Here is a 16179-nt window from a genome sequence, read left to right as displayed (position 1 = left end):
TAAACAACGCTTCAACGCTAGTAGGAAATTCCAGGTAGAATTTGGTGAGCTCTAAGAGGAACACAGGTCAACTTCTGGGCTGCACTGGGCTGCTCTGCCAAGCGCTCTAAGAAAAAGAAACTTGTAACGTGAGTTGTGGGGGCGCAGTGGTTAGAATGCAGTATGGCAGGCAAACTGCTCATTGCCAGGTTTTCGGTCTTGGGCAAGGTTGACTCAGCCTTCCATCCTTCCAAGCTTGGTAAAATAAGGGCCCAGGTTGTTGGGGGCAATAAGCTGACTCTGTAAACCGCTTAGAGAGGGCTGTCAGGCACTACGAAGCGGTATGTAAGTCTAGGTCCTGTTGTTATTCTTTTTCCTTTCTGATCTTAGGACTTGGGGATTGGACCCAAAGGCCCTTGGGCCCGAAGAGCTTGATTTCCAAGCAGACAGCCGAGCAGCTTTGATGATTAGTTGCTTTTGAAATGGCGGAAAAAGATGGTGAGTTGAACTGTACAAAAAGAGAAGGGAAGGAAAAACCCCCAAATCTTACTCTCCTCCTTTAAATCCTCAACCCTCCTGCCGTCTTTCTTGTTTCTAGAGTAGGACTTACGATGAACATTTTTCAGGCATTCAGGAGACGTGCAAAGCTGTTTGCTCACGAGGGTGACCTCTGTCACTTTCTCTCTAATCTGATAATTATAATAATAAGCTTTCCCCACCCCTTGTTTTAGCTTTAGGTTCAAAGGTGGAGGAGTTTCTGAAGAACATCTAGAACAGACATGTCAAACACAAGGCCCGGGGGCCAGATCCGGCCCGCGAAGTGGTTTCATGTGGCCCGCGAAGCCATCCTGGAAACAGTGAGGGAACGGCCCCCACTGCCTTGGCCCTGGCCCAGAGACCCTCCTTCCACCAGAGACCCTCAGATCTGTCCCACTCCTGCCCAGGCCCCCATAGGCACCCTTGATGCCAATGATGTAGAGCTGGCCACGCCCACCCAGTAGGCCATACGCACTCTAGCCATGCCCACACAGTAGGCCACACCCACCCAGGCCATACCCACCCGGCCCCCTGAGGGCAAACACAATGCTGATGCGGCCCTCAATGAAATTGAGTTTGACACCCCTGATCTAGAAGATGAATTATTGTAATAATACTGTATAGTATAGACCTGGTTCACACATACACAAAACCCTGCCATATAGCTTGTTTGCTTTTGGCTCAGCAGGGAATATACAGTGGTACCTTGGTACTCAACTGCTTTGAAACTCATTGGATTTGGTACTCAGTGCAGTCTGATGTGAACATTTTGTTCCTTACTCATCGTTTGTTTGGTCCTCAACTTGTCCGTGTCAGCTGCCTTGTAACTCACTGCATTATTCCTTACGGGAAAAATGTGTTAGTTATTCATCATTTCTGGTACTCATCGTGCCTGCTGGAACTGATTAACGATGAGTACCGAGGTACCACTGTATATCCATCCTCATGGCCTTCATATTAGGATGGTGACTAACATCCTAGGCTGGCGTTATGTACAAAGGCAGGACCTGGTCCTCTTGGATAATCGCCCCGTTTCTCCATTTCCTCTCGCTAATTTGGGGGAAAACCTTTTCTCTGTTATTAACGGCATCTAGGGAGTTGTTTTTCCAACACCTGCTTCTGCCTGATGGGCACAACTCTGAGCTTTGCTGCCTGATGATCTCTCTACCTTTCAGAAGAACTTAAAGCATGCAGCTGGACTCTGCCTAAAGTCATGGCAGTGGGAATCAGCACCTTCCTTCTGTTGGCTGGAATCGGAGCTGGGATTTGGGCAATAGGTAAGATCCCTTGTGAGAGATCTTTATATATTGCTCCATCTTACACCAAACTCTGGCTGGGTCCCAGTCACGAAATTGGGGTTGTTTGTGATGTACAATAAAGCTAGTGATTCTCAGCTGCAGCTTGGCAGAGATGGGGATATGCATGGAAGTGAGAAACACTTGCATACAACAATAGGCTAGTAAAGCGTGAAAGCTGGCTGGGTGATTTTGGGCCAATCACCAGGAGACAGTGAGTTCTAGTCCCACCTTAGGCAAGGAAGCTAAGTGGGTGACGTTGGGCCAATCATCAGTAGACTGTCAGTTCTAGTCCCACCTTAGGCATGAAAGCTGGCTTTGGGTCAACCACTAGGAGACAGTGAGTTCCAGTCCTGCCTTAGGCATGAAAGGTGGATGAATGACTTTGAGCCAGTCACTCCCTCTCAGTCTACCCACCCTATTTCCACTGTGAAGAGCAAACATATTAACTTCTGTAGAATATGGATTTTACTTGTCGTCCTGCTGACCAATGTTCTAATCAATCTTATTATCTCCCACTACAGTGTTGTCTGTGCTTGGGAGCGAAAAGGAAAGCTTATATGCGGGTGAGTGTGCGTCAAAGGGCTGTGAGCTCTTCTGCCACCTGTGACGTAGCCTCACCTTTTCCAGCCTGATGTCTTCAGGAATGGTGGGACGGCAGCTTCTCCAATTCCCACCCAGTCTGATTAAAAAGCAGCTGTCAAATATGGTAGCTCAGCAACAGATGGGATCAGCCGGTCTACCTGGGAGCAACAAAGGGGCAGGGGCAGGGATGGTCCTGTCTTATCACTACCTTTGTTCTGTTCAGTTCAGGTGAATACCGAGGACCTGCGCCTGACTGTGTATGATGAAACTGAAGGGAAGTGGAGACTCCTTTGTTCTTCTTCATCTGATGCCCAGGTGGCAGCTCTTAGTTGTGAGGAGATGGGATTTGTCAGGTACACCAGAAACCTGGCTGTGATGACAAAGTCTAGAGGGGCTTCAGATGGGGAGGTGAGAGGCATAAGCAAAGATAGACTGGTATGAGTCAACTTAGGCAACTGGGCTTGTAGATTGGCAGAGTTGCTCATGTTGATCTGGTCATATTGATTCAGCGTGATTCCAGCTCTCCTAAGCTATAATGCCCGGACCTTTTCATGCCATTGTAAGATTGTCCCCAGAGATTAGGTGGAGTCCAGTGGAACCTGAGTCTACTTGTTGTCAATTTGTTAAGTAAAATTGGATCTGTGCTATTTAAACAGATTGCTATCTCAAAAAGGAAAAAAAGAACACCTCTTCATACACATTCATATCTCTCTTTGATGGAATTCCATAAACATGCGCCAGGAATAGTGGGTCAGAAATTAGGGGAGACACTGCCTAAAAATAAAGACTTTCCCAAAGCAAAGGCTGCTTTGGGCTCAGTGCTACCACTTCCCAAAGCATGGAAAACGCCGTACTCTAATGAAACCTTACCAAGTCATTGGTTGGATGCTGATTTGGGGGGGATTTGTCTCTCTGTTCCAGATCTCTCTCCCATTCAGTCCTGGCTGCAGACAGCATAGGTGCCAACGGAACATCAGGCTACTTCTGCGTGGATGACTCTCGCCTGCCTTTTGTGAGAAAGCTTAGAGAGGCCATCTGGGTGTGGTAAGGACCACTTGCCTCCTCCCCCTCCCTTTCCTTTGCTTAAATACTTAGTGTCCACGCTGCTAACTTCGGATGTTTTTGCATTGCCAACAGATGGAAATGCAGCCATTTTCTTCTTTTTTGCTTTTAGGGTTAGATGATGCTGGGGGGATGGGGAGGAATGTGCATGGGAGTCTAGCTAGACATAATAACACTGAACCTAGCATGAGAACCAAGGTTGTTGAAATAAGAGATGATAAAGAATTGGGGCTGGAGAGCTGGAGGGGAAGCCGTGCTTTAATTGGGGAATGTGATTTATGACTGTTAACTGAAGGAGGGAATTGTGCTTTGATACTATGTGCTCAGGGGAAGGGAAACTCAGTTTTTGGCTTCGACTATGTTAGTGCCAATGCTATGCTACTCAAATAAAGTTTCTTTAAGGTAAACAATGCCTCGAAGTTCTTTGAAGAGTTTCATCTGTCGGAACCATGACATTAAGCCAAAACTTCCCAGCCTTGAATGTACAGGGTAACACCTAGTATTTCTAGCTAGCATGGCCAGAGGGCAAGAATGATGGGAACTGATGCTGCCTAATACACCTACCAACTCCTAATGACAGAAACCTGAGCACTTCTGAGTTAAGGAATGCGTTGATTGATTGATTTAGCAGATGTATATATCCGCCCATCTCACTGAGCATGACTGTGGGCTGCATATAGCCAAGAGTAACAAATAAAACAATATAACCCATTACAATAATTAAACCTCAATGAAACATATAACCTAGGGTTGTGGGAGAATAAGTCACCAAAATGGAATACTGTACAACTAGCTCAGAGGCTCTCCAGAAGATCCTGAAAAAGGTTACATTTTTAAGGGCTTTCTAGAAGGTTAAGAAGGCTGGGGCTAATCTCACCTTGGGGTGAGTGGGACAGGGAGATGATGTTCCACAGGATGAGAGTCAGAGCAGAAAAGCCATGTGTTCTGGGTTCCGTCAGATGAGCTTCCCTGGAGGACAGGACTTGCAACATCCCACCTCCCCTGTTCCCACCGCTGGCCCCGATGGGATGGATAGATGTAATTGGGAAAAGATGTCGTCACCCTTGCCAGGTAAACAGATAGTAATCACCACCAGATGAGCCAATCCATTTTATTGTAAAGCTACATTGACAAATTTTGCAAGTTCTTTACAACCTTTAGAAAGAGAAAGGTGTTTTTTTTAATCTGAGCCTCTTGCCTCACCCATTATCCACCTGTGGGCTCTACTGTCTTATGTCTAACCATTCTCTTGCTAGAGTCTCTTCGCCCATTCTCCCAAACTCTTCCCTACCTGCCATTACAGCTGGTCTCTCGATAGCTGGTTCCTATTGCCCATTTTCTGCTTTATCAGCCCAGAAATAAAACATTATGCACGTCACATGTTTTGAAAGCAAGATGCATATGACCAAGGATTGTGAGATTTCAAAGCATCTTGAGAGCATGGGGTTGTTTTGGCACACAGACACGGAGAATAATTTTTGGTCCAGGAGTTGCTTAGAAGCAACATGATATATATAGTAGCTACTTTTCCTAAATTATCTTGTCTTTGCGTGGGAGACCAACTGGTGAACTTGAAGTCTATCTATAATGAAAGATCCCTGGGAACTGAATGCAATCGGTCCATCATCATTTAAGAAAATCAAAACTAGAGATATTCTGTGTCCCGCAGAAATTCAAACTGCAAAAATTGGGAGTTTGCACTTTTCTTGACAATGCCTCTTACTTCTCCTTCCATAGACTTGAGTTTTCTTATCTTTCTCACAGTGATTGTCTGACAGGCCGGTTCCTGGCAACTCTCTGTCAAGGTATGAAAAACACAAACTATTTCCAGAATATTTTTAGCCCTCTTTCTCTGCCCCCTTCCTGTCCAATCGACGCCTTTCTTTCTCACCTTTGACCTTTCTCCAAATCTCCCTCCGATCTTCTCTTATTCACATGCTACATCCAACTTTCCTGTCTTCCGATTTGCTCAAAGCTAGATTCTCCTCTGCAGCTTGTTGGTTTCATCCCAAGCGCCCAGCTGGGTTATTCTGATATCCTTGCTTCTCATGAATTTCATTCATGAAGGTATGTGGGATACAAAGGTGCATCAGAATGGATATTAACTATTGTATGCTTTGCAGACTGTGGACGCAGGAAGTTATCCGTAGACCGGATTGTAGGTGGCCAAGATGCCAGGTTGGGTAAATGGCCCTGGCAAGTCAGCCTACGTTATGATGGGACACATCTTTGTGGCGGCTCCATCATCTCAAATGAATGGATAGTTACAGCAGCTCATTGCTTTCCAGAGTAAGTCCCGGACTAGAGATGTGTGTAGAATGAGATCCAGATTTGTAATATTGATTGTTCTCAAGAGTTGACCAGATGTTTCTGAGTGCTCACTAGGGAGGAACGTCAACTGTTGATGAGCAATTTCAGAGTTCAGAAGTGCCCTCCAGATGTTTAGCTTTCAATCCCTAGAATTCTAAACCCACAGCCATGCCAGCTGGGGAATTCAAGGAAGCCCTCTAAAGTGCGCCCTGCTTTGTTGCTAATTGTAGATTTTACTCAAAAAAGCATTTAACGCTGGTCTTTAAGGCCATGAAGATTCCTCAGCTTGTTAAGATTGTGACCTTAGGAAGAGGTCCTAACTCAATATACAATTGGTTAGTTCAAGCTTAGCAGGCTGTGAACTCAGACAATTGTGGCTTATTTCTTAATAAATGGAATAAATGAACATTTTGGGTAATGGGTAAATCTAGCCGCAAGGCTGTTCATAATATCAAAATGCTACTGAAAAAAGAGACCGCCCCCCCCAAAAAAAACACCACAGGGCTGCTGTTTTTTGCATTTTGAAGCAAATGAAATAATACATCTGGGCGGGGTTAGCACCATGTGCTCTGCTTGGCCATAAAAGCCATTTCCTGCCTTTAACAAGCCATGCCCAAAAAATAAAATAAAAATAACCAACCATAACCAAGGTTACGACGAATCAAGTTCAGCTTGTGATGTGAATGCAGCCGCTATATCTTTAATTAATTCAAGCAAACCTGTTAGATGTGCCCAGCTCTCAAGAGATCACTAAATCCAAAGTCCCACTGATCCCAGCTGCTGTCCAACTTTCCCCTTTTGGGTTTGCTTTGCAGGAGGAATCGCGTGGTGAGCCGCTGGCAAGTGTTCATGGGCGCCATATCTCAGCAATCCACTAGGGGCCTGCAGATGAATGTGGCCGGCATTGTGTACCATGGTGGGTACAGGCCCTTTGTGGACCCCAATAGTGAGGAGAACAGCAATGACGTTGCCTTGTTGCGCTTGGCCACACCACTCTCCTTCAATGGTGAGAATATTGCGGGGTAGGAGTTGTTGGGTCATGACATCACAATGCAAAGCCCACCCATCCTCTGTTTGTGTGGAACATCTTCACATTAAGATGAACGGATGGAGAAGAAAGGAGTATTAGGTACTGTATATTTGCTGCCTTATTTATAAAATAATAAAGGCAGGATAAAAAAAATATATCTTAAAAATGGCCTGAGAGGTCCACGTTGCCCCTGGCCATTTTCTCCCTAAAGTTGTGGAAGACCAGCACCATCTAGTGGGGATTGCATTGAAAGTCACTTTTCCTTTGAGGAATTTCTCCAATTCACAAATTCTCTCTTCCATTTGATTTTTTTTTTAAAAAAAGGATACATTTTGGGCACACCATTCACAGAAGCAACTTGCCACTCCTGACCATGAGCCAGGGAAAGAAGAATCCTTCCCAAGATAGCAATGCATTTTTTTTTAATTTACAGAATTTATTCAGCCAATCTGCCTCCCAGCATTGGGGCAAACCTTGGTGGATGGCAAGATCTGTACTGTGACGGGATGGGGCAACACACAATACTACGGTAAGGGCCTCTTGCTGCCACAAGATGGCAGTAGTGTTTGCACAGTTGGAGTTTTCAGTCAAGTTGTTTGAGAGCTTAATTCGGTTGAAAAGTTCTGCATTTTAGAGAAGGGAAGGAAAGGAAGGAAGGAAGGAGAAAGAGAGAAAGAAAGAGAAAGAAAGAAAGGAGAGGGAGGGAAGGGGGATGCAGGCAGACAGGCAGGCAGGCAGGCAGGCCTGGCCAAAAGGAAGAAAATACACACAAAATAAAGAGTATTTATAATTGCCCTGCATAGACCTATATCTACCCATGAATATAAGCCTCACAACTGCCATAAAGCTAGCAGATAAATGTTTTCTTCCCCTTCCTTTTCCCCCCCTAGCATTTTATATAGGCTACAGAATTTATATTACTATTCATTTATCAGGTATCATTACATTCTTGTTGGCACCTAAGACACGCAACGAGACGCCAGTTTCTGTGTCTTGCTTCTCTTTGAAGATACTGGAGTTTGCAGACCTCTTTGCGTAATAATACAGTTACAGCGGGACACGTATAAGCTCACATAAATTGGCCTCAGTGGATCAGAAGAGAAATGAGCCGGTCTCTGTTCTGAAGCTGGAGCCAAAGCAGCTCAGGAAAAAGTGAAAGTGAAGAAACTTTTGGAAAGACTGTGGGTTGATAATGGAACATCTCAGATCCAAAGGCCAACTCAACGGATCTGAAAACAAGTCTGAGGTCCTGTCTAGAGAGCCTCTGATTCGCTAGATGTTGATGAACTACAACTCCCAGCATCCCTTGCTGCCCAGCACTTCTTAATCATAATTCAGGAAGGGGAAAGGACTCTGTATCCCTGACCTATACCAGGGGTAGGCAACCTCGGCTCTTTTATGACTCATGGACTTCAACTCCCAGAATTCCTGAGTCAGCATAGCTGACTCAGGAATTCTGGGAGTGGAAGTCCATGAGTCATAAAAGAGCCAAGGTTGCCTACCCCTGACCTATACCCATTAAAGCTGGATAAGGCAGTTGCCAGCAGTTCCCACAACAGAAAGAACAATTATGCGCTATAGGTTAGGTCCCTTCCGAGGCTATTAAGAGAATGGGCAAGGGTCTACTGATCGTGGACGAAGGAAAAAGACTAAATTTGAAATCCAGAACTGTAGATTTCTATAAGGGTTTGATTTCTAAGCACTGCAGTGCTCTATCTTTTCTGCCTATGTGGCTTTATGCTCTTCTGCAAGAATCTGGCTGAGTTATATTCAGTTACTTCCTAGAGAAGGTGAGAAGGAGCTGAAGAAGGTTTACAGCGGGGCCTGGGGGAAGCAGGGCATCAAGAGAGAACTTGCCAACTACTGCAAAGCTGCCTTGAGCCGATGGAAGCACCCAGGCCGTCTGGTACGAAGGCAGCTTCTCCCTTGTCCCTCTTTGTAGGCCAGCAGTCTGATGTCCTTCAAGAGGCCAGTGTACCCATCATCAGCACCAGTGTCTGCAATGGCCCCGATTACTATGGCAGCCAGATAAGGCCCAGGATGTTCTGTGCTGGTTTTGCAGCTGGAGGCACAGATGCTTGCCAGGTAGGGGCTGTTTGGCATGGTGAAGAAGGAGTTGGGTATTGTAGATGAAAAAAAAGGGGTGTATTAAGAGCACTTCTGATCTGTCAAGCATAGCGAGGGGAACATGTGGCCAATTTCCTTTGATGCGAAAAGTAATCAAGGAAATATACACTAAGCTTGTGTTGTTGTTGTTGTTAGTTGCAAAGTCGTGTCCGACCCATCGCGACCCCATGGACAACGTTCCTCCAGGCCTTCCTGTCCTCTACCATCTTCTGGAGTCCATCTAAGCTCACGCCTCCTGCTTCAGTGACTCCATCCAGCCACCTCATTCTCTGTCGTCCCCTTTTTCTATTGCCCTCAACCTTTCCCAGCATTAGGCTCTTCTCCAGTGAGTCCTTCCTTCTCATTAGGTGGCCAAAGTATTTGAGTTTCAGCTTCAGGATCTGGCCTTCTAAAGAGCAGTCAGGGTTGATCTCCTCTAGGACTGACCGGTTTGAAAGCCTTAAAAAGGTAAAAGGTAAAGGTTCCCCCGCACATACGTGCTAGTCATTTCCGACTCTAGGGACTGGTGCTCAACTCTGTTTCAAAGCCGAAGAGCCAGCGCTTGTCCGAGGACGTCTCCGTGGTCATGTGGCTGGCATGACTAGACGCCAAAGGCGCACGGAACGCTGTTACCTTCCCACCGCAGTGGTCCCTATTTTTCTACTTGCATTTTTTACGTGCTTTCGAACTGCTAGGTTGGCAGAAGCTGGGACGAGTAACAGCCTTAGATTCAGTTAAAAAATATAGTGCTTCTAGAACTGATACATTTAGCAATCGTTAAAGGAAGACCAAACAACTTTTCCAGAGTGGTTTGGATTCTTTCCTTTGCCCACTGTGAACAACCTAATCTCTTTTACAGTGAATCCATTCACCCAATTTTGCGTTAAGCTCTTAGAATTGGACTTGGTGCCCTCTAGAACCGGGTTTCTCAACTTTGGCCACTTGAAGATGAGAGGACTTCAACTCCCAGAATTCCCCAGCCAGCCCTGGCAAAGCCACACCCATAGCAAACAATTGGTTCACTTAATCACCATGATGTTCACTTAATGACTGCCACAAAAGAGGTCATTTTACATCTTTTAGGACACACAACCTAAAAACCTAAACTTTCTTTTGTTATAAGATAAAATAATCTTTATTCTCATTTTTTTGTTACTGTGGGCACAATGGCACACATCAAAAATGAAATTTAGTTGCCCGCTCTCAAAGTGAAACACATACGTCACACACACACACACACACACACATATGTATAGACCCACACCCCTACATATACATAAGAGTAAAATTAAATACTGTCCACCTTGAATATATAATGGAAGGAGGAAAAGCCTGAGAGTTCACAAGGTTAATGCTGTATGGAATGAAACTATGGTTGAATCTGGATGTTCTGCTACGGATACCACGAAGCCCCCTCTTCCCAGAAGGGAACAAGCCATAATAGCTTTCCTTGACTTGATGTGGATGGATTAAAACTCCCAGCGTCCCCAGACATCCAGGCCCATGTGGCCTTTGAATTCTGGGATAGCAGTGCAGTGAATACAGAAGTGAGGATGACACGTAAATGCAGGTTTTCGTTTTAACCTAGGTTTCTTCCACACAACAGGGTGACAGCGGGGGCCCTTTTATGTGTGAAGACAGTATTTCACAAGTGTCACGTTGGCGGCTGTGTGGCATTGTGAGCTGGGGCACAGGCTGTGCCTTGGCCAATAAGCCTGGTGTGTACACCAAGGTTAACGATTTCCATGGGTGGATCCACCGCACAATGAAGGTAAATAGCACATGAATGGGGGAATGCTCCAGAGAAGCTGCTGTGGGAATCTGTGGTTGTGCTCACACAAAATGTTTAATCAACATGCTATGTTTGGTTCAAACTTTGGTTAATTGGCAGGAAGACATAAAATGCTGGGCAAACTCAGCCTGTTTGATGAGTTTGTTTCTGTGTGTGCACAAACCATCAAAATGGATTAATTCAGTTGCAACGTGAAGTATTTTATAGCAACACAGTCAGTAAATGAGGTTGTTTTTATTTCTCTCCCTACCCCGCCCCCCCCAGTGTGATTCCAACGTGATCTAACCATGCTCTTGGCTCCTCAAAGCCTCTCTGCCCCGACACTGAAATTTTAGGGGAACAATTGCTGAAAATCAGTAACACAATTTATTTCCAGATTTGAGGTAGGAAGTAAGAAAACCTGTATTGTAAGCCCTAACATAATAAAAACAAAAAACAAAAAAAAACAGCTTAATGAACCTATAATGTACTTAATCACCAAACCAGACACCTCTTCAATAAGGTGGAGAGAACAACAGTCAGAAAGTTTCTGTCTTAAAAACAAACAGAAATACCGAAGGTGCTTCCCCCCCCCCCACTTCAGTCAGAACTGAAGAAGCTTCTTGGATGAGAAGCAAAATGTCTTCAAGGAAAAACAAAGAAAGTCCAGCTGCCTTTTTGGAAGTAAAAATAAAAGCACCTTTGGGACAAACCATGACCTGGATGACTGAGAACCTCCGTGGGCATTTACGAACAGATATATTGCTTACAAATTAAAACAAATCCACTTGCTTGAACATCCTTACTGCTTTTGCTTTCATGAAGTTTGTGAAAGAGAAAGTGACAAGATTGAGGCTGGAGAAGTAATTTTCACCTTATGCAGCTCTGGAGGATTTGACACTATGTTTACCACAGTCCTTGTCTAATCAAGGGTAGATGGTGGGGCAGTTAGCTCAACAGTCATACCTTCCCTTCTGAATTAGCAATTGACCCACCCCCCCATTGCTTTAACAGTGATTCCCCATCACTGATCTGAGTAACTGGGGAAAGAAATCGAACGTGGGCATGGATCAGTCCTCCTTGTAGTTCATTTTCAGCCCCAGAATTCCACGAGTTAAAAAACACACACCCAGTTCAGCTAATATTCTTTTGATGTGTTCCTACGTTATTCCTATGGAGATGATGGAAGTCAGAAGTTACAATATCTGAAGCCTGTCAGGCTTTTTTTTTATTAAAGAGTTTTACAATACATTTTATTTTTAACAAACAAAACCCAACCCCACCCCACCCCCTTCCCACTCCCCAACCCTCCCCAACCCCTCCCTCCCTTCCCCCTCCCCCCTCCCCGACTTCCCAGAGCTAAGTACAGGGTATAAGAATACAAACAATCATAGTCTACCTTATGCAAACAATCATAAACTATTAAAACTGCTTTGGGCTCTGAAGCCTGTCAGGCTTGAGGAAGGCTGGACCACTTTCCTGGCAACTGGAGATGCTTCATGTACTTTTTTGTTTCTTTCTTTCTTTTCTGCAGACTAACTCCCACATTAGTGGGTTGGTGATTCAGAAATGAAATGCATGGAGCTGGCCTCCTCCCTTTCCAGTGAATTGCTGCTTTAAAAAGAAGAATCAAGGAAGAAGAGAGGGGGGGGGGAAGGAGGAATGAACATACTGTACCTGTGGCCTGGCCAAATGAGCAGAATGGGACAGAAAAGTCTTTGCCAATTGCTAAAGCTGTCATGGCTTATTGGCTCTTTAAGGCTTTTGTTCTGCTACCTTGTCTTCATGGCGCTTCTGGTCCTTCAGTGGCTATGTAGGGATGGGTTGAACAGAATAACAGGTTTGGAAGGGACCTTGGAGGTCTTCTAGTCCAACCCCCACTGCTCAAGCCGGAAACCCTATACCATTTCAGACAAATAGTTCTCCAATCTCTTCTTTAAAAACCCCACTGTTGGAGCACCCAGCACTTCTGGAGGCAACCCTGATTAATAGTTGTAACTTCTCCTTAGTTCTAGGCTGGTTCTCTCCTTGATTAGTTTCTATCCATTGGAAAGTAATATTCTGCGTCCAGCTTCCCAACCCATTTTTTAATTGGTTAAAGAATGGCTTCCAGGTGGGCTCCTGCTACAGAAAACCACACACAGAGCTTTGTGACTTTAATGGATGCACTTGTATTAAAGGATTATAATAAAAAATCCTATATTCCAATAGATCATAAGCTGAAGGCCAAAGCACAAATCTGAAAATTGGTTAGTATAGTCACTATACTATACTATAGTGGGTTAGTGTGTCATTTCACATCAATTCATTTTCAGTAGATTGTCATAACAATGTATCCCAATAGACTGTTTTATCATTCTTTGATTTTGGAGCTTTGTTGCCCAAAGTTCTTTAGACCAGCCCTTTTCAACTTGATGTTCCTCAGTTGTGTGGATTATTATTTTCATCATTCCTTGTCAACAGGTTGTGCAGTTATATCCTTCAGATGTGTGGGAGTACAAAGATGGTTGGGAAAGCTTGCTTTATGTCATTGGCCTACAGTCCATTGTGTCCACATCACACATTCTAACCACTGTGCCACCACGGCTCTTTTAAGTAATTGTTAATGATGATTTATAAGTTATCAGCTAGGTACAATGGACATTTTCTTTTTACAAAGAAACCTTCTCTTTTTACCTTTGGCCAAGGCAGTACCTTTCAAGACCAGAAAGCATCAAAGACAGTCTGTTTATTATGCCTTCGTACATTGCATATAGATGACTGTACTGACTGTCTTCAGTCTTACCTAATCTTGTTCACTCAGATTGTGTATATTTTATACTTGCAATGATCTCAATAAAGAAAACTGGTTTTGACTGTGGGCAGTTCTTGAATGGATTTGAATAGTTTTCCCTGAGAATCCCCATTGAAAATGGGGTTCTCCACGTCACAAGTCAATTTAACTAAGACTTACGTCTCATAAGAGGTGTATTTTTTTTCCAGGAATGCCTCACCAATATCCTTGCAAGGAAAGAGAAATATTTATTGCATGATTTGAACAGCAGAGGACAGCAAACCGTAAAATTTGCTTCAATTTTCCTAGGTATTTTCCCCCCCTTTAAGATATTTGGGTATTTCACATAAACTGACTTTTATTCTTGGAACTTTCTGGCCTTTGGAGAACAATTGCTGTTTAGGCAACCATGTCTTGGTGAGTCCATTTAGCGATTTTCATTCTGGAATGCTCAATATACATTGAAATTGTCCAGGACAATCATGGTTACACCCTACACCAGGATCTTCATAAATCATCTCCGTGACACGTCTAACCAGTCTTTGGTCCCTTATGTTCAGCTCTCAATAGTTAGCACCCTTCACTAATTTCAGAATGGCTGGGGAGGTCACTGTGTCTGCTCAAGGAGCTAGTTCTGGGTAAGCAATGCCCTTTTTCTTTCTTTTCCCGGAGTGGCAGGATAATAAGGATTAGCCTGCTGTGAGGCCCCACAGCATGTGGAAACAATGCAAGTGTTGCAGGAGAGAGACTGGACATCCCCTTAAAGGAGAGGAACAGAGCACAGAACAGTTAATGACTTGTTAATGGTTAACCAAACTTTTTTCCCCCACCCAACATTACTAAACCAGCAGCCAGGAATGTCCAGCAGTTAGGGTCCAAATGAGGAATTAAATAACTAATCTATTAGTCTATATTAGCTTCTCACATAGAAATCTACTTTCTGTTCATGGCAGTTTCTCATATATTTGATCTTAAACCCATTCCATTCCCGGTGGGTTTTGCTTGCTTCCTTTCATTAAAAAGCAAAGAACGTTTGCTCTGCTTTTCCCGTGAAATGTAGGCATTTCCTCTAATACAGATAGCAATCGACTGACAACCACAACTCAGCTCAGAACCTCTGTGGCTGAATGACGAAAGTTACTAAGTGAATTTTGCTCCATTTGACACAATTGTTAAGTGGATCAATGCGGTTGTTAAGTCAGTGACACGGTTGTGAAGTGAAGCCGGCTTCCCCATTGACTTTGCTTGTCAGAAGGTCGCACAAGGGGATCACGTGACCCCGGGATCACTGAGACCGTCATAAATATGAATCAGTTGCCAAACATCTGAAGTTTGACCATATGACCCTGGGAATGCGGCAATGGTCATAAGTGTGAAAAACGGTCATAAGTCGCTTTTTCCAGAACTGCTGTAAATCAAGGGCTACCTGTATACTGTCTAGCCATGTTTTTCAAAGGAGGCTGTGACATTTGGGCAAGTTTGTAAATTCATCTCTGTATATTAAGGGGAATTAGGTTAATATGTGGATACGGTCCACATATTAGCCCAACCCAGACCACAATTTTCAGATTACAGTACGTTATCATATTGCTACTTTGCAGCCGGGTTAACTCCTACTACCCTAACCTATGATAGGCTAATGAGTCCTCTTGCTACATGTAGTACTACTACAACATTTTAAAAACACCCCCCCCCCCCCACACACACACGAAACTCTTCACAAGACTATTCTATCATTGGTTCCTTCATGTTGGAGAACAGGCCTAGATTCCAGTTAGTTTCATGGAAGAGATTTTGCAAGTCTCCTAATCTGACCTAATCTTCAGAATAGGAAGGGAATAGAAAGTCTTCTAAAGATAGTCCTCAGTTTATGACCAGATCAGAATATCCATTGCTAAGCAAGGCTGTTGCTATTAGTTGTACCGGATTTTACAACCTTTTTGGTCACCGTTATTAAGTAAATCACTGCACTTGTTAAGTGAATCAGGCGTCATTAAGTGATCTGTCTGTCCTCCAATGATTTTCCTTGTCCTAAACTGGCTGGGAAGATCACATACGGAAGTCACGTGACGCCAGGATAGTACAACCATCATAAATACCACGAATTTTCTGCCCATCTCTTGCCGTTGCTGATGCTAGTGAAATCCATTATTTCCATTTGCAGTTTGTGATGTTGAGCTTTTAGCTGCAATGGGAAAACCCTGAAGAATCGTTATATCCTTGTCCAAATGTTTCTACTGATGCTGGGTTTGACAAATGAACCTATTCTTTCCTATGCGTGCATTCAGAATTAGTTTTCAATTGCACTTTCTGGGAGATTGTATATAACCCCTCCTGAGATAGAGAGAACAGAGGGTAATAAAGATCAGGGATCTGAGCCCGTTCCAGCACTGTGCTGCAGAGAACTGATGGGTAAGAATTTTATGGTGAGCCCATTTTGCTTTCCTTTCTGCAAATATTTCTGTTCATGTTCCCCTACAGTACTTCACTGATCTTTCAATCATGCTTTAGCATGCAAGCTAAAAGAAGAAAGATCCAGGTTGAAATTCTCATTTTGTCACTGAATTCATCAGGTAAGTTTTGCTGGATCAGTCCCTCTCTTCTTTTTTTCCCCCCAGCCCTCCTTTTAAGGCAATTCTTGGATGGATAAAATCAGTGGATAAAATGCCACTGACTGAAAGTGGCATTTCCTAATTGCAGTAAATCTGCAGGATGTTAAAATGAAAGCCTT

General features: G+C 44.0%; 1 protein-coding gene across 1 annotated transcript; it reads left to right on the top strand.

The window, feature by feature from the left end:
- The first annotated feature begins 367 nt into the window (after positions 1 to 367).
- Positions 368 to 12656, top strand: HPN (hepsin). The gene is made up of 12 exons (XM_083369730.1): positions 368 to 477; positions 1692 to 1793; positions 2336 to 2377; positions 2620 to 2749; positions 3318 to 3440; positions 5223 to 5263; positions 5582 to 5747; positions 6584 to 6774; positions 7232 to 7327; positions 8741 to 8883; positions 10511 to 10675; positions 12210 to 12656. The coding sequence occupies exons 1-12, from the start codon at positions 462 to 464 to the stop codon at positions 12246 to 12248; spliced, it is 1254 nt and encodes a 417-aa protein (XP_083225856.1). The 5' UTR covers positions 368 to 461; the 3' UTR covers positions 12249 to 12656.
- The last annotated feature ends 3523 nt before the right edge of the window (positions 12657 to 16179 follow it).

The sequence above is a fragment of the Vipera ursinii genome, assembly GCF_947247035.1.
Source record: "Vipera ursinii genome assembly, chromosome: 9".
Lineage (NCBI taxonomy): Eukaryota > Metazoa > Chordata > Lepidosauria > Squamata > Viperidae > Vipera > Vipera ursinii.
The sequence above is the reverse complement of the archived record's forward strand: the minus strand, read 5'-3'. Positions and strand labels throughout refer to the sequence as shown.